The 22,675-nt window shown below is 40.9% G+C and overlaps 1 protein-coding gene across 1 annotated transcript in view; it reads left to right on the top strand.

Annotated features, from left to right (window-relative positions):
• Positions 1 to 16,662, top strand: part of CLVS2 (clavesin 2) — a 131,326-nt gene extending 114,664 nt beyond the window's left edge. Inside the window, exon 5 of the mRNA XM_069726127.1 lies at positions 12,163 to 16,662. Within this exon, the coding sequence (XP_069582228.1) occupies positions 12,163 to 12,253 (91 nt within the window). The 3' untranslated portion in view covers positions 12,254 to 16,662. The remainder of the gene's footprint in view (positions 1 to 12,162) is intronic.
• Positions 16,663 to 22,675: the final 6,013 nt, after the last annotated feature.

Raw genomic sequence — 22,675 nt, 5'->3', positions numbered from 1 at the left:
ATGGTCTGCAGGCGTCACATTGCGTTTTCAGAGCCCCTAATGTGACACCATTTTGGAAAGTAGACCCCCTAAGGAACTCATCTAGATGTCTTGTGGGAGCTTTGAACCCCCAAGTGTTTCACTACAGTTTATAACGCAGAGCCGTGCAAATAAATTTTTTTTACAAGGGTAACAGGAGAAATTGGACGCTAAATATTGTTGTCCAATTTGTCCTGAGTACGCTCATACCCGATATGTGGGGGTAACCACCATTTGAGCACATGGCAGAGCTCGGAAGGGAAGGAGCATCATTTGGAATGCAGACTTAGATGGATTGGTCTGCAGGCGTCACATTGCGTTTGCAGAGCCTCTAAAGTACCTAAACAGTAGAAACCCCCCACAAGTGACCCCATATTGGAAACTAGACCCCCCAAGAAACTTATCTAGTTGTGTTGTGCGAACTTTGAACCCCAAAGTGTTTCACTACAGTTTATAACGCAGATCCGTGAAAATAAAGAAAAAAAAAATCCCCAAAAAGTTATTTTTTAGCCAGCAGTTTTGCATTTTCTCAAGGGTAACAGGAGAAATTGGACCCAAAATTTGTTGTCCAATTTGTCCTGAGTACGCTGATACCCCATATGTAGGGGGGAACCACCGTTTGGGCGCATGGGAGAGCTCGGAAGGGAAGGAGCACCATTTGGAATGCAGACTTAGATGGAATGGTCTGCAGGCGTCACATTGCGTTTGCAGAGCCCCTAATGTACCTAAGCAGTAGAAACCCCCCACAAGTGACCCCATATTGGAAACTAGACCCCCCAAGGAACTTATCTAGATGTGTTATGAGAACTTTGAGCCCCCAAGTGTTTCACTACAGTTTATAACGCAGAGCCGTGAAAATAAAAAATCCTTTATTTTCCCACAAAAATTATTTTTTAGCCTCCAGTTTTGTATTTTCCCATGGGTAACAGGAGAAATTGGACCCCAAAAGTTGTCCAATTTGTCCTGATTACGCTGATACCCCCCTGTTTGGGCGCATGTGAGAGCTCAGAAGGGAAGGAGCACTGTTTTACTTTTTCAACACAGAACTGGCTGGAATTGAGATCGGACGCCATGTCGCGTTTGGAGAGCCCCTGATGTGCCTAAACAGTGGAAACCCCCCAATTATAACTGAAACCCTAATCCAAACACACCCCTAACCCTAATCCCAACGGTAACCCTAACCACACCTCTAACCCAGACACACCCCTAACCCTAATCCCAACCCTATTCCCAACCGTAAATATAATTCAAACCCTAACTTTAGCCCCAACCCTAACTGTAGCCCTAACCCTAGCCCTAACCCTAGCCCTAAGCCTAACCATAGCCCTAACCCTAACCCTCGCCCTAACCCTAGCCCTAACCCTAGCCCTAACCCTATCCCTAGCCCTAATGGGAAAATGGAAATAAATACATTTTTCCCTAACTAAGGGGGTGATGAAGGGGGTTTGATTTACTTTTATAGTGTGGTTTTTAGCGGATTTTTATGATTGGCAGCCGTCACACACTGAAAGACGCTTTTTATTGCAAAAAATATTTTTTGGGTTACCACATTTTGAGAGCTATAATTTTTCCACATTTGAGGTCATGTGAGGTCTTGTTTTTTGTGGGACGAGTTGACGTTTTTATTGGTAACATTTTCAGGCAAGTGGCATTTTTTGATCGCTTTTTATTCCGATTTTTGTGAGGCAGAATGACCAAAAACCAGCTATTCATGAATTTCTTTTGCGGGAGGCGTTTATACCGTTCCCCGTTTGGTAAAATTGATAAAGCAGTTTTATTCTTCGGGTCTTTACAATTACAGCGATACCTCATTTATATCCTTTTTTTTATGTTTTGGCGCTTTTATACGATAAAACTATTTTATAGAAAAAATAATTATTTTTGCATCGCTTTATTCTGAGGACTATAACTTTTTTATTTTCTGTTGATGATGCTGTATGGTAGCTCGTTTTTTGCGGGACAAGATGTCATTTTCAGCGGTACCATGTTTATTCATATCTTTTTTGATCGCGTGTTATTCCACTTTTTGTTCGGCGGTATGATAATAAAGCGTGACCGCTTACTACAGGAAGAAGCTGCGGTCGCCGGAGATCATCTGTCCGGGAGAAGCTGCCAGGGACCACGCCGACGCAGGTGAGTATTTCATAGTCACCTGTCCGCGTTCCACCCGCCGGGCGCCGCTCCGTCTTTCCGTCCTCTTGCTGTGACTGTTCAGGTCAGAGGGCGCGATGACGTATTAGTGTGCGCGCCGCCCTCTGCCTGAACAGTCAGTGCGGTTAGACAGGACGCTGAGGAGCAGCGGGCAGCAAGCAAGGAGAGGTGAGTATGTCTTTTTTTATTGCAGCAGCAGCATTACATGTGGCACCGCTATATATGGATCATCTTATGGGGCTATAATGAAATGTATGGAGCATTCTATATGGCACAGCTATATATGGAGCATCTTATGGGGCAATAATGAAATGTATGGAGCATTCTATATGGCACAGTTTTAAATGGAGCATCTCATGGGGCCATAATGAACTGTATGCAGCATTACAAGGGGTACATTTTTATATGGAGCATCTTATGGGGCCATAATGAACTTTAATGCAGCATTACATGGGGCATATTTTTCTATGGAGCATCTTATGTGCACATCATCAACTTTATGGAGCATTATATGTGCCCATCATCAACTGTATGGAGCATTATATGGGCCCATCATCAACTTTATGGAGCATTATATTTTTGCAATTTACCAGTAGCTGCTGCATTTCCTACCCTAGGCTTATACTCGCATCATTAAGTTTTTCCAGTTTTTTGTGGCAAAATTGGGGGGGGGTCGGTTTATACTCGGGTCGGCTTATACTCGAGTATATACGGTATAATAATTAGGGATTTTCATATAGAGCTGCATGATCCGGTCATCAGCCCGTGTGTTTAAGTGCAATTGTCAAGTATTAAGTGCAGCTATCGTATGCATCGAGGGTGTGGAGACAGATGAATAGTAGGGTGCAGATTCAGAATAATATTTGGAAGGAGGGAACAGGGCAAAGTTAGTTTACTGAGTAGTTGATGTGGTAGGCTTGTTTGAAGATATGGGTTTTCAAAGCACGCTTGAATAGGTCGGGGCTAGGTATCAGTCTGATCGTCTGGGGAAGTGCATTCCAGAGAGCTGGCGCAGCATGAGAGAAGTCTTGGAGATGGAGCTGCGAGGTTCGGATTACGGGAATGTTAGTCTTAGGTCATTTGTAGAATGGAGGGCACGTGTAGGGCGATAGACAGAGATGAGAGAGGAGATATAAGGCGGTGCAGAACTGTGGAGAGCTTTGTGGGTGAGAGAGATGAGTTTATACTGGACCCTGTAGTGAATGGGTAGTCAGTGTAATGAATGGTACAAGATGGAGGCATCGGTGAAGCGGCTGGACAGAAATATGACCCTGGCTGCCGCATTCAAGATGGATTGGAGGGGAGAAAGTTTGGAAAGAGGGAGACCGATCAGAAGAGAGTTGCAGTATTCCAGACGGGAATGAATAAGAGCGACACTAAGAGTCTTAACAGTTTCAAAAGTGAGAAAAGGTCGGATTCTGGAGATGTTTTTAAGATGCAGGTGACAAGAGCGAGTGAGTGATCGGATATAGGGAGTAAAGGAACCTTTGGTGTCGAATATGACCCCAAGACAGCGGGCATGCTGCTTGGGAGTTATGGTTGAACCCTCCAGGGTAATTTCGATGTTAGGTAGAGTGAGGTTAGTAGAGGGGAGAAACACAAGAAGTTCAGTTTTGGAGAGATTTAGTTTCAGATAGAGGGAGGACATGATGTTAGAGACAGCAGACAGACAATCCTTGGTATTTTGAATTAGGGTAGGGGTGATGTCGGGGGAAGAAGTGTATAATTGGGTGTCGTCAGCATAGAGATGATACTGGAACCCAAATCTGCTGATTGTTTGTCCAATAGGGGCAGTGTATAGAGAGAAAAGGAGGGGGCCTAGGACTGAGCCCTGCGGAACCCCGATAGTATGGGGATGAGGAGTAGAAGAGGAGCTGGCAAAAGATACAGGGAAGGAGCGGTCAGAGATGTAGGAGGAGAACCAGGAGTGGGCTGTGTCTTTGAGGCCTATAGAACGGAGCATAATGAGGAGGAGCTGTTGATCCACAGTATCAAATGCGGCAGAGAGATCCAGGAGAATCAGCAGGGAGCAATGACTTTTGGATTTAGCTGTTATTAGATCATTAGAGACTTTAGTGAGGGCAGTTTCAGTGGAGTGTAAAGAGTAGCAGTAGCATGGAGGACATTGCATATTTGTACTGAACAGCGTAGCTGTGCAGCTAGCAGTGGTGTGAGATAAAACACTTACTAGAAAGCAGTAGCCAAATCTCTGTTTTATTAAATGGCTGGAGTTTCAAATGTTTATGCTTGCTTTGTAGTGACTCCACTACAAAAATGTGTACAAAATTTTGCTTTAAGATTGATCTCTAACTACCCATTAGTATTCTGTATACTGACATTACTTAAGTCAATAAGTGCATATCCTATGCTGATCCTTGTTGTCACCAGAGTCTAATCATAGATTCAAGTTTGAGACTCTGATGACTTTTGTTGGTCTTTTTTTATAACAAGGATAGTGATCCTTTATATGAATGCATATACTCCCCACAGAATTCCCTAACAATTTAAGGATTGGCTCAACATATGCAGGGAATCCCTAACAAAAAGTCTCAAATATATACATATAATCCTTAAATATGTATCCTTATATATTTATAGACCATTGACTTCTGAAGAATGAAGTAAGGATCTGAATTGTATTAGTATTAGCTCGTTCCTGGTGCACTCAGGAGAAAGACACTGGGACACTAAAAATATTTTCTATTGATGCATATCCTGAAATTGTATTATTATAACACATTCTGTGAACTAATGCAGAAGAAAATGCAGATTTCAGACCAAATAATAACCCAAACGTTATGGATAGTCAGGTATTTACAGAATGAAAAGTCTAAATAGGCGATACACAAGAGCTTCCCACTAAATTAGAATATCATCAAAAAGCTCATTTATTTCAGTTCTTCAATACAAAAAGTGAAACTCATATTATATAGAGTCATTACAGAGTGATCTATTTCAAGTGTTCATTTCTGTTAATGTTGATGATTATGGCTTGTAGTCAATGAAAACCAAAAAGTCATTATATCAGTAAATTTTGTGAGAAGCACCTGTACGTTAAAGAGGATCTGTCCCAGATATCACAATGTAAACTGCAAACATTAATACATTGATTGATATGAGATGTGCTAACTTTTAGGATCCATGAAAGAATGTCTGTATTATATGTGAATTTTCCTTGCCTAATATTAAAATGAGAATTTCATGAGTCCAGAAGCTGGACTTTAAGAAAAGCTCACCATAAAGGTAATTTTCACCAGATTTTTGCTACCAAATCTGAGACAGCAGTATAATATAGAAGCAGATGCCTTGATTTCATTGACAATTTACTGAGGTGCTTGCTGTAGTTTTGATAGAATCATTGCTCTGAATGTTGAGCTCTGTATAACTCCGCCCACACCACACATTGGCAGAAAGCAGCCATTCAATGGTCGGAGCGGGGTTATACAAAGCTCATGAATACAGAGGATTACATAACAGCAGGTTTACTAGTCTTCTTGTTAAAATCGCCTGCTGATAAAACAGTGATTTTATTAAAACTATAAAAGCAGCCCAGTAAGTGACACATCGCCGGAATAATGGTCTCTGTCTCTACATTATGCTTCTCTCAGATTATGTGGCTAAAACCTGTTGACAGGCTCCATTTAATTTGAGAATCGAATACCCATTCTATCACAGATTCACAAAGTAAGTACACCAGCTTCATCAGCTTAACTGTTGTGTTAACCAATTCAGTATCACAATGGACATGGAGATCAGAGCACATACAGTGATCTGACAATAACCCAAAAATAAGAACGAGCTCTGAGACGTGGGAACTCTGCAGACCGCAATCCCTGATCCTATCAAACCACACTAAAGGTAGCCGTGGAGCGCTCCTGACCAGAACCTAGGCGCCTCGTCACAGCCTGAAAAACTAGCTATTCCTGAAGATAGAAAAATAAGCCTACCTTGCCTCAGAGAAATTCCCCAAAGGAAAAGGCAGCCCCCCACATATAATGACTGTGAGTAAGATGAAAACACAAACATAGAGATGAAACAGATTTAGCAAAGTGAGGCCCGACTAGCTGAATAGAACGAGGATAGAGAAGATAACTTTGCGGTCAGCACAAAAACCTATAAATAACCACGCAGAGGGGACAAAAAGACCCTCCGCACCGACTAACGGTACGGAGGTCGTCCCTCTGCGTCTCAGAGCTTCCAGCAGGCGAGAAAAACCAATTAAGCAAGCTGGACTGAAAAATAGCAACAAAATAACAAAAGCAAAACTTAGCTTTGCAGAGCAGCAGGCCACAGGAATGATCCAGGGTAAAAACCAGTCCAACACTGAAACATTGACAGGAAGCATAGATCAAAGCATCAGGTGGAGTTAAGTAGAGAAGAAGCCAACGAGCTCACCAGATCACCTGAGGGAGGAAACTCAGAAGCTGCAGTACCACTTTCCTCCACAAACGGAAGATCCCAAAGAGAATCAGCCGAAGTACCACTTGTGACCACAGGAGTGAACTCTGCCACAGAATTCACAACAGTACCCCCCCCCTTGAGGAGGGGTCACCGAACCCTCACCAGAGCCCCCAGGCCGACCAGGATGAGCCACATGAAAGGCACGAACAAGATCGGGAGCATGGACATCAGAGGCAAAAACCCAGGAATTATCTTCCTGAGCATAACCCTTCCATTTAACCAGATACTGGAGTTTCCGTCTTGAAACACGAGAATCCAAAATCTTCTCCACAATGTACTCCAATTCCCCCTCCACCAAAACCGGGGCAGGAGGCTCAACAGATGGAACCATAGGTATCTCCGCAACAATGACCTATGGAATACGTTATGTATGGAAAAAGAATCTGGAAGGGTCAGACGAAAAGACACAGGATTAAGAACCTCAGAAATCCTATACGGACCAATAAAACGAGGTTTAAACTTAGGAGAGGAAACCTTCATAGGAATATGACGAGAAGATAACCAAACCAGATCCCCAACACGAAGTCGGGGACCCACACGGCGTCTGCGATTAGCGAAAAGTTGAGCCTTCTCCTGGGACAAGGTCAAATTGTCCACTACCTGAGTCCAAATCTGCTGCAACCTGTCCACCACAGTATCCACACCAGGACAGTCCGAAGACTCAACCTGTCCAGAAGAGAAACGAGGATGGAACCCAGAATTGCAGAAAAACGGTGAAACCAAGGTAGCCGAGCTGGCCCGATTATTAAGGGCGAACTCAGCCAAAGGCAAAAAGGACACCCAGTCATCCTGATCAGCAGAAACAAAACACCTCAGATAGGTTTCCAAGGTCTGAGTGGGTCGCTCGGACTGGCCATTGGTCTGAGGATGGAAAGCCGAGGAAAAAGACAAGTCAATGCCCATCCTACCACAGAAGGCTCGCCAAAACCTCGAAACAAACTGGGAACCTCTGTCAGAAACAATATTCTCTGGAATGCCATGCAAACGAACCACATGCTGGAAGAACAAAGGCACCAAATCAGAGGAGGAAGGCAATTTAGACAAGGGTACCAGATGGACCATCTTAGAAAAGCGATCACAGACCACCCAAATGACTGACATCTTTTGAGAAACGGGAAGGTCAGAAATAAAATCCATAGAGATATGTGTCCAAGGCCTCTTCGGGACCGGCAAGGGCAAAAGCAACCCACTGGCACGAGAACAGCAGGGCTTAGCCCAAGCACAAATCCCACAGGACTGCACAAAAGTACGCATATCCCGCGACAGAGAGGGCCACCAAAAGGATCTAGCCACTAACTCTCTAATACCAAAGATTCCAGGATGACCAGCCAACACCGAACAATGAAGTTCAGAGATAACTCTATTCGTCCACCTATCAGGGACAAACAGTCTCTCCGCTGGGCAACGATCAGGTTTATTAGCCTGAAATTTTTGCAGCACCCGCCGCAAATCAGGGGAGATGGCAGACACAATTACTCCTTCCTTGAGGATACCCGCCGGCTCAGATAAACCCGGAGAGTCGGGTACAAAACTCCTAGACAGAGCATCCGCCTTCACATTTTTAGAGCCCGGAAGGTACGAAATCACAAAGTCAAAACGGGCAAAAAACAACGACCAACGAGCTTGTCTAGGATTCAAGCGCTTGGCAGACTCGAGATAAGTCAAGTTCTTATGATCAGTCAATACCACCACGCGATGCTTAGCTCCTTCAAGCCAATGACGCCACTCCTCGAATGCCCACTTCATGGCCAGCAACTCTCGGTTGCCCACATCATAATTTCGCTCAGCAGGCGAAAACTTCCTGGAAAAGAAAGCGCATGGTTTCATCACTGAGCAACCAGAACCTCTCTGCGACAAAACAGCCCCCGCTCCAATCTCAGAAGCATCAACCTCGACCTGAAACGGAAAAGAAACATCTGGCTGACACAACACAGGGGCAGAAGAGAAACGACGCTTCAATTCTTGAAAAGCCTCCACAGCAGCAGAAGACCAATTGACCACATCAGCACCCTTCTTGGTCAAATCGGTCAATGGTTTAGCAATACTAGAAAAATTGCAGATGAAGTGACAATAAAAATTAGCAAAGCCCAGGAACTTTTGCAGACTTTTCAGAGATGTCGGCTGAGTCCAATCATGGATGGCTTGGACCTTAACAGGATCCATCTCGATAGTAGAAGGGGAAAAGATGAACCCCAAAAATGAAACCTTCTGCACACCAAAGAGACACTTTGATCCCTTCACAAACAAAGAATTAGCACGCAGGACCTGAAAAACCGTTCTGACCTGCTTCACATGAGACTCCCAATCATCCGAGAAGATCAAAATGTCATCCAAGTACACAATCAGGAATTTATCCAGGTACTCTCGGAAGATGTCATGCATAAAGGACTGAAACACTGATGGAGCATTGGCAAGTCCGAACGGCATCACAAGATACTCAAAATGACCCTCGGGCGTATTAAATGCAGTTTTCCATTCATCGCCCTGCTTAATTCGCACCAGATTATACGCACCACGAAGATCTATCTTTGTGAACCAACTAGCCCCCTTAATCCGAGCAAACAGATCAGATAACAATGGCAAGGGGTACTGAAATTTAACCGTGATCTTATTTAGAAGGCGGTAATCTATACAAGGTCTCAGCGAACCATCCTTCTTGGCTACAAAAAAGAACCCTGCTCCTAATGGCGACGATGACGGGCGAATATGCCCCTTCTCCAGGGATTCCTTCACATAACTGCGCATAGTGGTGTGCTCAGGCACGGACAAATTAAACAATCGGCCTTTTGGGAATTTACTACCAGGAATCAAATTGATAGCACAATCACAATCCCTATGCGGAGGTAGGGTATCGGACTTGGGCTCATCAAATACATCCCGGTAATCAGACAAGAACTCTGGGACCTCAGAAGGGGTGGATGACGAAATTGACAGAAATGGAACATCACCATGTACCCCCTGACAACCCCAGCTGGAAACCGACATGGATTTCCAATCTAATACTGGATTATGGACTTGTAGCCATGGCAACCCCAAAACGACCACATCATGCAGATTATGCAACACCAGAAAGCGAATATCCTCCTGATGTGCAGGAGCCATGCACATGGTCAGCTGGGTCCAGTACTGAGGCTTATTCTTGGCCAAAGGTGTAGCATCGATTCCTCTCAATGGAATAGGACACTGCAAGGGCTCCAAGAAAAACCCACAACGCTTAGCATACTCTAAGTCCATCAAATTCAGGGCAGCGCCTGAATCCACAAATGCCATGACAGAATACGATGACAAAGAGCAGATCAAGGTAACGGACAGAAGAAATTTTGACTGTACTGTACCAATGGTGGCAGACCTAGCGAACCGCTTAGAGCGCTTAGGACAATCAGTGATGGCATGAGTGGAATCACCACAGTAGAAACACAGACCATTCAGACGTCTGTGTTCATGCCGTTCAACTCTGGACAAAGTCCTATCGCACTGCATAGGCTCAGGTTTAAGCTCAGGTAATACCGCCAAATGGTGCACAGATTTAAGCTCACGCAAGCGTCGACCGATCTGAATGGCCAAAGACATAGATTCATTCAGACCATCAGGCATAGGAAATCCCACCATGACATCTTTAAGGGCTTCAGAGAGACCCTTTCTGAAAATCGCTGCGAGCGCAGCTTCATTCCATTGAGTGAGTACAGACCACTTTCTAAATTTTTGACAGTATACCTCTATCTCATCCTGACCCTGACACAAAGCCAGCAAATTTTTCTCTGCCTGATCCACTGAATTAGGCTCATCGTACAGCAATCCGAGCGCCAGAAAAAACGCATTGATATTACTCAATGCAGGATCTCCTGGCGCAAGAGAAAATGCCCAGTCCTGAGGGTCGCCGCGCAAAAAAGAAATAATAATCAAAACCTGTTGAACTGGATCACCAGAGGAACGAGGTTTCAAGGCCAGAAATAACTTACAATTATTTTTGAAACTCAGAAACTTAGTTCTATCTCCAAAAAACAAATCAGGAATAGGAATTCTTGGTTCTAACATAGATTTCTGATCAATAGTGTCTTCAATCTTTTGAACTCTTGCCGAGAGCTGATCCACAAATGAAGACAGACTTCTAATGTCCATCGCTACACCTGTGTACTGAACCACCCAAATGTCTAGGGGAAAAAAAAGACAAAACACAAAGCCAAGAAAAAGAAATGGTCTCAGAACTTCTTTTTTCCCTCTATTGAGAATCATTAGTACTTTTGGCTTCCTGTACTGTTGTGTTAACCAATTCAGTATCACAATGGACATGGAGATCAGAGCACATACAGTGATCTGACAATAACCCAAAAATAAGAACGAGCTCTGAGACGTGGGAACTCTGCAGACCGCAATCCCTGATCCTATCAAACCACACTAAAGGTAGCCGTGGAGCGCTCCTGACCAGAACCTAGGCGCCTCGTCACAGCCTGAAAAACTAGCTATTCCTGAAGATAGAAAAATAAGCCTACCTTGCCTCAGAGAAATTCCCCAAAGGAAAAGGCAGCCCCCCACATATAATGACTGTGAGTAAGATAAAAACACAAACATAGAGATGAAACAGATTTAGCAAAGTGAGGCCCGACTAGCTGAATAGAACGAGGATAGAGAAGATAACTTTGCGGTCAGCACAAAAACCTATAAATAACCACGCAGCGGGGACAAAAAGACCCTCCGCACCGACTAACGGTACGGAGGTCGTCCCTCTGCGTCTCAGAGCTTCCAGCAGGCGAGAAAAACCAATTAAGCAAGCTGGACTGAAAAATAGCAACAAAATAACAAAAGCAAAACTTAGCTTTGCAGAGCAGCAGGCCACAGGAATGATCCAGGGAAAAAACCAGTCCAACACTGAAACATTGACAGGAAGCATAGATCAAAGCATCAGGTGGAGTTAAGTAGAGAAGAAGCCAACGAGCTCACCAGATCACCTGAGGGAGGAAACTCAGAAGCTGCAGTACCACTTTCCTCCACAAACGGAAGATCCCAAAGAGAATCAGCCGAAGTACCACTTGTGACCACAGGAGTGAACTCTGCCACAGAATTCACAACACTTAACAGATCTATTTATAAATATATGAGAGTTTGCATTGTGAAATTTAGTAATTGATCCGCCTTATATAACAAGACATATATAGGTGTGGAATAAGTAAATGTCAATGTATGATCAGCAGAGTATAAATAACATAACCTAAATTATTATTATTCATAATTGATAAACTGTATTCATTAATAGACCTAAATATAGTTTTTCTTGGAGGATGCAGGAGAGATGTTTGAATTCTCAGAGCATAGTATCTCATTTTGCCTAGCAACATGCATATGAATAAGGAACAGCTAAGGAATATTGTAGCGTGTAGCGTTGCTCTGCTCCTTCCAGGGTATGAATATGTATCAAATATGAAATGTTTTCCATTGCAAATTGTAGACATTATTGAAAGTCAAGACATTGTCCCTTGGGAACATTGTGCTGTGAATCTAAAAATTATTCTTTTTTTTTTTGTTCTTGGTTTCCAGATCTCAGTCAGTCGTCGATCCTGGGGTGTTAAAACACAATGTCAAAAATAAAGACGACAACACACAGCAGCCCTTACTGTCACTCGACTAGTCGGATATCTGCATTGCTCATGATTTAGAGGAGGAAGGATCATTTCCCTAAAATAACTAAACACGCTACAGGAATGTACCAAGTGGAAATGTATCATATGTTATTGTTGCATAATGTAATATTATTAAAGGTTTTCGCTACTGTACAAGTGTGAATGGGGACACCGATTATTGCTTCTATTCTGTGAGTGCCAATTTGTGGTTTGTAAATAGAATCCAAAATATCTCTCTGTAGATTTCTAAATGCTCATTTGAACACTTCTATGAAAAATGATGTTCCACCAATCCATATTTAAAGTTGTGTAATGTATAAAAACATGAAAGTATGTTATTATAGTAGGTTCCATCCTTTTCTATGAAGCCATATAGCAGCCACCACGCTGCGACTTATTCTGAATATATCATAAAGATGTTTCATTATTAGTGATGAACGAACGTGCTTGGATAATGTCTTATCCGAGCATGCTCTGGTGTTATCCAAGTATCTTGGGCATGCTTGTATATTATGTCCTAGTCCTAGCGGCTGCATGATTTGTGGCTTTAAGACAGCCTGAATACAGGCGGGTATTGTCTTACATACAAACAGCCTCAAAACATGCATGGATTCCTTAACAAACAGCCTCAACACATGCGGGGATTCCCTAACAAACAGTCTCAAATAATGCGGGGGTTCCCTAATAAACAGGCAGCCTCAACACATTCAGGGATTCCCTAACAGGCTGGCTCAACATATGCAGGGAATCCCTAACAAACAGTCTCAAATAATGCGGGGGTTCCCTAATAAACAGGCAGCCTCAACACATTCAGTGATTCCCTAACAGTCAGCCTCAACACATGCAGGGATTCCCTAATAAACAAGCAGCCTCAACACATGTGGGGATTCCCTAGCAAACAGGCAGCCTCAACACACATGGTGATTCCCTAACAAAAAGGCAGCCTCAACACACGTGGGGATTCCCTAACAAACAGGTAGCCTCAACACATGCAGGGATTCTCTAACAGGCAGCCTCAACACATTTGGAGATTCCCTAACAAACAGGCATCCTCAACACATGAGGAGATTCCTAACAAACAGACAGCTTTAACACATGCGGAGATTCCCTAAGAAACAGGTAGCCTCAACACATGCAGTGATTCGCTAAAAAACAGGCAGCCTCAACACATGCATGTGGGGTTTCCCTAACAAACGGGTAGCCTCAACACATGTGGGGTTTCCCTAACAAACAGGCAGCCTCAACACATGTAGGGATTCCCTAACAAAAAGGCAGCCTCAACACATGTGGAGATTCCCTAACAAACAGGGAGCCTCAAAACATGTGGGGATTCCCTAACAAACAGGTAGCCTCAACACATGCAATGATTCACTAACAATCAGGCAACCTCAACACATGTGGGGTTTTCCTAACTAACAGGCAGCCTCAACACATGTGGAGATTCCCTAACAAACAGGCAGCCTCAACATATGTGGAGATTCCCTAACAAACAGGCAGCCTCAACACACGTGGAGATTCCCTAACAAACAGGCAGTCCCAACACATGTGGGGATTCCCTAACAAACAGGCAGCCTTAACATATGTGGAGATTCGTTAACAAAAAGGCAGCCTCAACACATGTGGAGATTCCCTAAGAAACAGGCAGCCTCAACATATGTGGAGATTCCCTAACAAACAGGCAGCCCCAACACATGGAGGGATTCCCTAACAAAAAGGCAGCCTCAACATATGTGGAGATTCCCTAACAAACAGGCAGCCTCAACACATGTGGAGATTCCCTAACAAACAGGCAGCCCCAACACATGGAGGGATTCCCTAACAAACAGGCAATCCCTGCATTTTTTTGTGTCTAATGGCCGCAAAACATGCTGCTGCAAGGACTCAAATATAATATACGAGCACACCCAAGATACTCGGATAGCACCGGTGCGTGCTCAGATAATACATTATCCGAGCACGTTTGCTCATTTCCATTCATTATATAATTGCTTTATTTAAATCTGGGAGACAGTAGATTTCGTTACTGTTAGAAGGAGATGTCCCAGAAAGACACAGAAAACCGCGATGGCTTTATAAGATGAAAGAACCAAGCCTATTTGTAATGTGCCAAACTGGTTTGTTATTGCATTTTGTGCTGATAGATTTCCTTATCATAGATCTTTAGCTTTTTTTTATTTTTATTTTTTTGCATTACTAGTATTATTTTCCTCGATTGGATCACGGAGTGTATAAACCAGTGCTATGGATTAGAATTATTTTTGGAATCTCAGATTAATTTGTTAAAAAAGTGCTTCTCAAAAAAGCAACTATTTCATTGTGGATACTAGTTATGTCATCAGTATTGTACATTGATTAAAGGTTGATGTGTTCACAGACAACAAGCTACAACACCCTCTAAATTTAGCCGAAGTTACACTCTTGTGTTTTTACAGTGGTTTTGATCAGTGTCCAAACTGTTCTTCACTTCTTTGTTGATGAGTATTTCATTCTATGGGATGGAAGAGATGTTGTCATAGCGCCTTCTTTCAGTTATTTGTATATGGTGCATTCATTTTGTCATTGATAGCTATTGTATCTTGTGGTTTCCTACATTTTCAAGTATTATTTCCACTAATTGAACAAATTAAAGTCACCAGGGTCTAAAAAAATCAATTCCTACCAAATTTGCGCTCTGTTTTTCAAAATGATTTTATTCTTAATATATGCTGTGATTGTGTATATTCTATATGTGTTTTGTATCATATTTATTTCACAACACCAATAGGTTAGCAAATACTGGTGTATTCCTATAGGAGATGACTGATGTAGTGTGGTTTGGAGACCTCCAATAGTTTGGATACTTTGGATTAGTTTTTATCAGTATTTTAGAAGGTTACTTCGGATCCATGCTATTTAGTGTTATAGCCTGTATAACATAACAGTATTTGTTTATTACATGGTATCTTCAGAGGATCTGTTTTTAATGGCTTGACTTCACTACTGTAGTGACTGGAGAATTAAAGAGGTTGTACAGCACCTTCCATTTCCGCATTGAGAGATCCTGCTGCATTCTGGGGCGAGTAAGTTGTCGAGTAGACTGCCGGCAGGCATTGAAGGTTTTGAGAAAGTGACCTATTAGTATAAGACACTTGCACTATATCTGCCACTCTTTGGATGGTTGCGTCTTCAGCTGCCCTGGATCAAATGAATATATAGTGAATATATAAATACATGTGTAAGTTGTCATGCACATAACTATATTATGATGTTGCATAGATTATTAACACTGCACCTGTACATTGGTATGGTCCATAATCTAGCTGAATGTGCTTCTACAAGGACACACGTTGCAGGCTGTTTTGTTCAGGTTTCAGGTTTGCCAACACTTTACTGTTTTGGTGACCATTTCAGTATACATATATCTTGAATTAGTCGTAGCAAAAGAGAAGATCACAATTTACCAGTAGACCTCACGAACAATGTTGGGTTTCCAGACTGTTGTCTTTCTGTCTTTAATATAGAAGTGGAAAAAAAGACATACCTCATAGATTCTTGTTTCTAGGTGCCTGATTATGAACTTTTGAGATAATGAAACAATATGTTTCCTACACAGTTAGTTGGAAAACATTGTAGGAAAATGTTAAGTTATGTAATCAGGAGCAGACACAGACAGAAGAAGGCCTCTTTGCAAGAACAATATTTGGGCCCTTTGCAGCCTAATATCTCTTCATTATGCTCACATTCGCCTGATTTGGAGGTGGGAGTGGGCCCACCTTACCTCTTGGGCCATGGCTGAACCAATGGTATTTTCTCCTTTGTATGTAATATCTGTATACTAAGTGGGAGGTTTTAGAGATTGTATATGTAAATGAAGATAAGACTTAAAGGGTATATCTTATTAAAATGCAGGTCCGCTAAGGAAACTGATGAGGCAGCCATTATAATACTTGTAGATGGACGTTTTGACCACCTTGTTTAAGTTTGCACCACTTACTGTTTGGTTTATTCTGCTCCAATAATTGAGCTAATCTTTTGGTATTTTAGAGCACAGTTTTGCATATCAATCCATGCAATATTTGGGGAAGCCACACCCCTATTATATTGAGACAAATTGCGCCAAAGTTCTAGTGCAGTTAACTTAGTAAATCTCCCAATGTTATCATAATTGTATTATAGATATGCACAGAATCATACTAGCAATGATGCTGTGCCAAACTCCCACTTTTTTATGAAACAAATAGTATAATAAAGATGTAAAAACGTAATAAAGAAATTAAATTGTCAAAACACGATATTAGGTGAAGGGATAACTTAACTTTTCAATATCTACACAAAATTAAAGTGACTCCATAACCGATTTAACAGTAAGCTAACAATGTAATAGAGGACAAAAGGACTGTGGGCACTAGTGAACCTAATTGACCAATGCAATTTATTGAAAATTAAAGAAAATGAAAAAAAAAATGTCACTGGCCTTGAATTAAAATATCGTACAATTTTATGCCAGTGGAAGGTGCACATATGTTTTAAGAAATTTATGGCTTGATTGTAATCAGATTCAGTTAGTAAAAATGAGAGGATTCAAATTCACAAAATTGCTTGGACTCAATGTGAATTTAATTACCCTTTTTATGCTCGGGAATCTGATGCCCTCAGACCATAATAAGCATCAGATAAAAAAACAAAACTCACCACTCATCTTTCTGGCCTTCCCTCATACAGTCCCCAGTGCTTCTTACCGCCGCCGTGAGTTGAAACTTTAGGCCTCTATATGCCATGCAATGGGCATGTGCAGAGAAGTTGCAGGCCTTGTTGCGGTCAGAAGTTCTTGAACTAGCTTGGAAAGGCCCAGGGTTTCAGGACATGGCGGCAGCAATGAAAGGCACTGAGGACCGTACCGGGAAGCAGCAGAGGTGGCCAGAGAGTTTACCTTTTGCTAGCTCTCTATGGAACGTGCAGAATTAATTACAAAAATATCTATTCTAAAACAAAAATATATTTTTGTAAAATTCAATTCTACTCAAATAAATGTGCTCTTCTCTTATCATTGATGCCACTAGGGATAATAATGTTATAGCCAGTGTTTGGTTTTTTTTCTGATATGAGCTCATGCCAGATTTATACTCGCCAATTCATGCAGTTGAATGATTGACAATATAAATGTCGAATGGTGCTAGAGGGAAGAGAAGAGTCAGGCAGTATAACTTTAAATGCCTTACCCTTCTTTTCTCCCTGAGCATAAGCAGCGACTGTAGGAGTCTGGCAGAGGCTTTCTCCTCTCTCCCTTTTAAAAGTGCATGGATGCTCTTGTGATTCTAATGTTCATGTTTACAGGAATGTTGGAAGAATTAGTTGTCAGCTGAACAAATGTTTAGCTAAAAAAAGTTGTACAGTATGTCCACCTCTAGTGCAGTCAGCATATCGCTGGTGCAATAAGTATCGAACATGTCATCAATTTTCAAACAAAATATATTTCTAAAAGTGCGATTGATGTGTAATTATCACCAGATGTCGGTAACAACCCATCTAATTCACACAGGCATAACCATAGATATCCATAAATTAAGTTATGTGTAATAATGAGGAATGACACAGAGAAAAAATATTAAACAAGCTTACTGAAATATATTTAGTACTTTGTACATAAGCCTTTGATGGTGAGTATGCATTGCTCAGGTGAGATTTTGGACCATTCTTCCAAACAGACACTCTTTGCCTGAAGGTTCTGTGGGCTCCTTCTGTGAACTCTAAGCTTTAGTTCCTTGCATACATTTTCTATTGGATTTAGGACAGGTGACTGGCTGGGCCAATCTAGCAGCTTTATTTTTTTTCTTTTAAGCCAATTAAGAGTTTCCTTGGCTATGTGTTGGGATCATTATCTTGCTGAAATGTCCACCCTTATTTCATCTTTATTATCCTGGTATATGTCAGCAGATTTTTATCAAGAATAATTCTTTTCACTCCTCTGAAATCTTGCGAAGACCACCTGGTCATGGCCGGTTTATGGTGAAATTATGTTCTTTCTACTTCCAGATTATGGCCTCAATAGTGCTCACTGGAACCTATAGTATTTTAGAAATTCTTTTGTAACCAATGCCATCAGTATGTTATGCAACAATAAGGTTACAAAGGTCTTGAGACAGCTCACTGGTGTTACCTATAATGAGCTGTTTCTTGTGTGGCACCTTGGTAATGATGCACCTTTTTATAGGCCATCACTTGATCCAGCTGATATTATTTTTCATTAAGTGGCAGAATTGTTTTCTAATTACTCATAGATTTCAGGTAGTGTCTTGGCTTTCCATGGCTTTTAGCTGCTCTTCATGTGTTCAATACTTTTTCCCTGTGGCATTTCTCATTAATTCACATAAATATATTTGTGTGGATTGGATGGGTTGTTACCAACATCTGGTGAGAATTTCCTGTCAATAGTACCTTTAGACATATATTTACTTAGAAAATTGGTGACGTATTCACTACTTATTTAACTTGATGTATCATTGCATGCCAGTTGCCTACTGCATTGCTGATGCAAAACATCAGTGTGTTCATGCAATTGCACACTTATGCATCTAATTTGATATACCGAAAAAAGCTAGACTCCACTGCACATAAACGTCTTTTCTGGGTTGCGATGCACACACTGTCATGATCTTCAGGTATGCATGTGAAAGCAGGCAGTCAATGTGCTTTTGAGAAAAATGCAGCAGAAACTAGTCAGCATATGACTACAAGTCTGCAAATAGGCTACATGTGGTCACGTGGCCACTAATTTGTTTGGATAATACAGGGGGATTGTGATAGTGTCTGTATCACACACTGTAACAATTGGGCAGTCTGTAGTCAAATAGAGTGACTGCAGACTTTTCTTCTCATCCTGAAAAAATTCTTACTACACAAACATTTCACCCTGCAGCTGGCCTTTTCTTAGATTCTGCAGGCTATGTTATTTAGGGTTCCCTAAAATTTACTATTCAGTCTAGATGACAGAAATTTGTGAATAATTTATTTTGAATAACATATATAATTGCAGTTAGGTATTTCTGCAATAAAAATGAACTACATGAAAATAACAAAAATGTCTTCATGTAATATGCTAGCTGAGAGTTAAGCTTTGGGGGAGACATTGCTAGCCGACATAGGCTCTAAAATGCAATGGCTGCCATAGGACACCTCTACAAGTGATGCATTGGTGATTGTATATGCACCAAATAGTTAAACAGTAGCTGAAAATGGACTATATGCCTGTTGTCGATGTGTATGAAAGCTATTCCTTATGAGAGACCTTCCGAAACATTCTTTGGTCATGAAATAATTAATCTTTTCCAGAGATGAGCTAATCTATTAATATCTGAATTTACCAAATTCACACTAATCTTCTTCACAGTTGTGCGGTCGCATACACAATATTTCGCCTGCGCTCACATGTGGCAGCTCAGTTGTTTTGTCATGATTACACATCTGCACCAATATTTTATAACTGCAGTTTATTTAAAACTGTAAAGTTTTTTTTTCTGTGTTTTATGGCTTTTTATACTTACCGAATCCTTATGGCTGATCTATGAGCTCTGTTGCTAACTACATGAATCCATCAAAAAATGGCAGCTGCATTCCCTACTTAGGATATTTTACTGACTATGATATTCCCTTTTGATTGGATGTGCTTGATTGGATATGATAGCTGCAAGGCATTATGAGAATTCTCGCCTAGCCACGCCGAAGGTCCTAATTCTTCTTTGGCTGATTTAATTTTACGTAATGTGTAAAATGACAGTAGCTATTTCAAGCAAATTGTGTAAAGTAAATTGCAAATTGTTCTAAACAAATTGTTAAAAATTTTACACAGTTTCAATTAGATTTGCCATTCACGCCATTTCCAATAATAGCAATTGCTTACCTATAACTCATGACTGACTGTTTCTTTCAGAATGAATGCACCTATATCTGAGTTATATGTTCACAAAGTAGAAATTCCAACGTTAAGAATGTTATTGAGTAATATAGTATTTAATACTGGCTAATTTGTAAATGTATTAAGAACAGAAGACCACCTAACAAGGAGACTCATACTGTGCACACAATCCATAAGCAAACCCAAGCATCATTCATCTAAGATCTTATTAATTTGATTTATTTTTAAAGCCTGTATCATCCAGTATTTGAGATCATACATCTGATTATCGCAGGATGAAGAAATAAAGCTTCATTTGGCTTCTGAACCCTTATTCTATGATATATTATGGCACATTCAGCGCACACCGGCTGTCTTACATGACGACGAGACACACTCCAGAGAGACGGTGGGCCTTAGAGTGTAACTATGGTAACTGAGTGATTCCTACTCTTGCTGACGCTCCACTTCTCCTATACATTATAAATATTTCATGTACGAAAGGGTCTCTGTGCTGCCATCCTTACGAAAAAATATGCTGTCCTTAATTTTTGCTTTAACAAATATGTATTTTTTTCCCCCAGAGCTTGTGAAAACTAAGTCTTTGTTTGTATTTATTATGTGGGAATAGAGGAAGGAAGAAAAGTGGCAAATGCTGGCATCTTTTTGTCAGTATTAAATGTCTTGTACATATATTTATACAATATAGAGCCTCCCATGTAGCTCTGCTGCGCAGGGACCCACTTCATGTGAAGAGGCGTAATTGGGTACCAGAGGAGAGCAAGTGCAGAGGTCACATTTCATTAGAAAGTTCCTCTTGGTTCAATAGCATAGATAGATAGATAGATAGATAGATAGATAGATAGATATGGGATAGATAGATATGGGATAGATAGATATGGGATAGATAGATAGATAGATAGATAGATAGATAGATAGATAGATTGATAGATGAAAAATTTCAAAAAAATTGGTTTCATGCGCATTTGCCCAAATTTCTCATCAGGCTTGATTCGGTCTGAATAAGTTTCTATGCCAAGTTTTGAAATTGGCAGTGAAAAGATGTGTATAATTCTTTGAGTGAGGTCAATCCAGACCCAAAAGAATTATAATCGGAGACACGTTAGTAAAAAAAAAAGATTTTATAATTATAATCGTGCCGCCTCTACATGTTCCCTGGTCCTCCGCTTTAGTTTTAAGTTCCCTTGCAACCAAGGTCCAAAAAGTCTGGTGGGAGGGAGGTGTTGCATCTCTTTAATTTCAATGAAAGGCATCACCCCCCTTGTGATGATATAGGCCCTAGCGTAGAAGAAAACAAAGATCTGTGCTGAGGACCAGGAAAGGTATGGTGGAGGTGATATAAAGAGTGAGGTGATGGCCTAGGATGGGTGAGTATAAAGTCTTTTTTTTTAACCTCTTCCCGACCCTCATAAGAATCCGGCAAAATGGTGGCCATATTAGTGCCTGTATGGTGTTGACAGCACCAAAAAATACAGGTGACAAAAATTTGATGATTGCTTTCTTCCCCATTACCCCAATTATTCCTGCTCATAAATGGAGTGATATATGTATGAGGCATATATTGTGACAAAAAACAGTCAATGCAGTTACTTGGATTTAAGCAAGTATAAAGTAGTACATCACTTTTAGTTATTTAGACATTACCATGCTCAAACGCAGCTTTTGGTTCTGTGCAAAGGTCTCCTATATTGTATGCTAAACACATCCTATTAGTAAAAATGAACTGGTTCTAAAGTGAAATTGACATGAAAAATCCCAAAATTGATGCGTCTAAACATGCTGAGATACGGGGAAAGCTCATCAAAGCTTCATTGTGCTTTAGTCACGGTCTGCGATATAGTCTTCTGCACAAAACCTCTCAATATCCACTCTCTCTAGCAAAAACCATCACAAGCGGGCTGTGTCTTTGTTATTTAGTTTTTACAATTGTAAGTATTCATGTAATAGCTGTCATTTGTGTAATGCTTGTGAATCATGCTAACTGAAAAGGAATATTTTTACAAAAAATTGAAATGACCTGTTTAAATACAACAGAAAATGTTAGGAGAAATATTTTATTTTATTTATTTGTATTTATTTAACTTATTTTATCAAGAATAAACTTATAAGCATTCTGCCAATTTGTGTCTCTTGAAATATTTTTTTAAAATATAGCAGCTGCTTCTTATAAAAAAAATCAAGCACTCTAGAGATAATGACAAATCTGGTCATTGATGGTTAGTCATTTAGATGAAAGGGGTTGACTGATTTAGAAAACTCAATCTCTATTCTGAGTTCCCTCATCTTTTGTTGGAACTGAAGATGGCCTAAAGAGTGTACCTCCTGCTCCGGAGGATTCAAACTATCCTATATTTTATAGGAAAGCCACTCATTTCATATGGTTTTGTGTAATGTAAAAGACGGAGGCTATCTGAACTTGTATCTGATAGCACTCAAACCAATGATATGTAATGAGGCAGTGCTGATCAATTTTTTTTTCTCATATTGATTCGGCATGAGTAAAAAAATCATACCATGCTCCTTTTGCATCAATTACTGC

The sequence above is a fragment of the Ranitomeya imitator genome, chromosome 5 (genome assembly GCF_032444005.1).
Source record: "Ranitomeya imitator isolate aRanImi1 chromosome 5, aRanImi1.pri, whole genome shotgun sequence".
NCBI classification, from domain to species: domain Eukaryota; kingdom Metazoa; phylum Chordata; class Amphibia; order Anura; family Dendrobatidae; genus Ranitomeya; species Ranitomeya imitator.
Note: the sequence above shows the minus strand (reverse complement) of the source record. Positions and strands in the feature narration are given on the sequence as shown.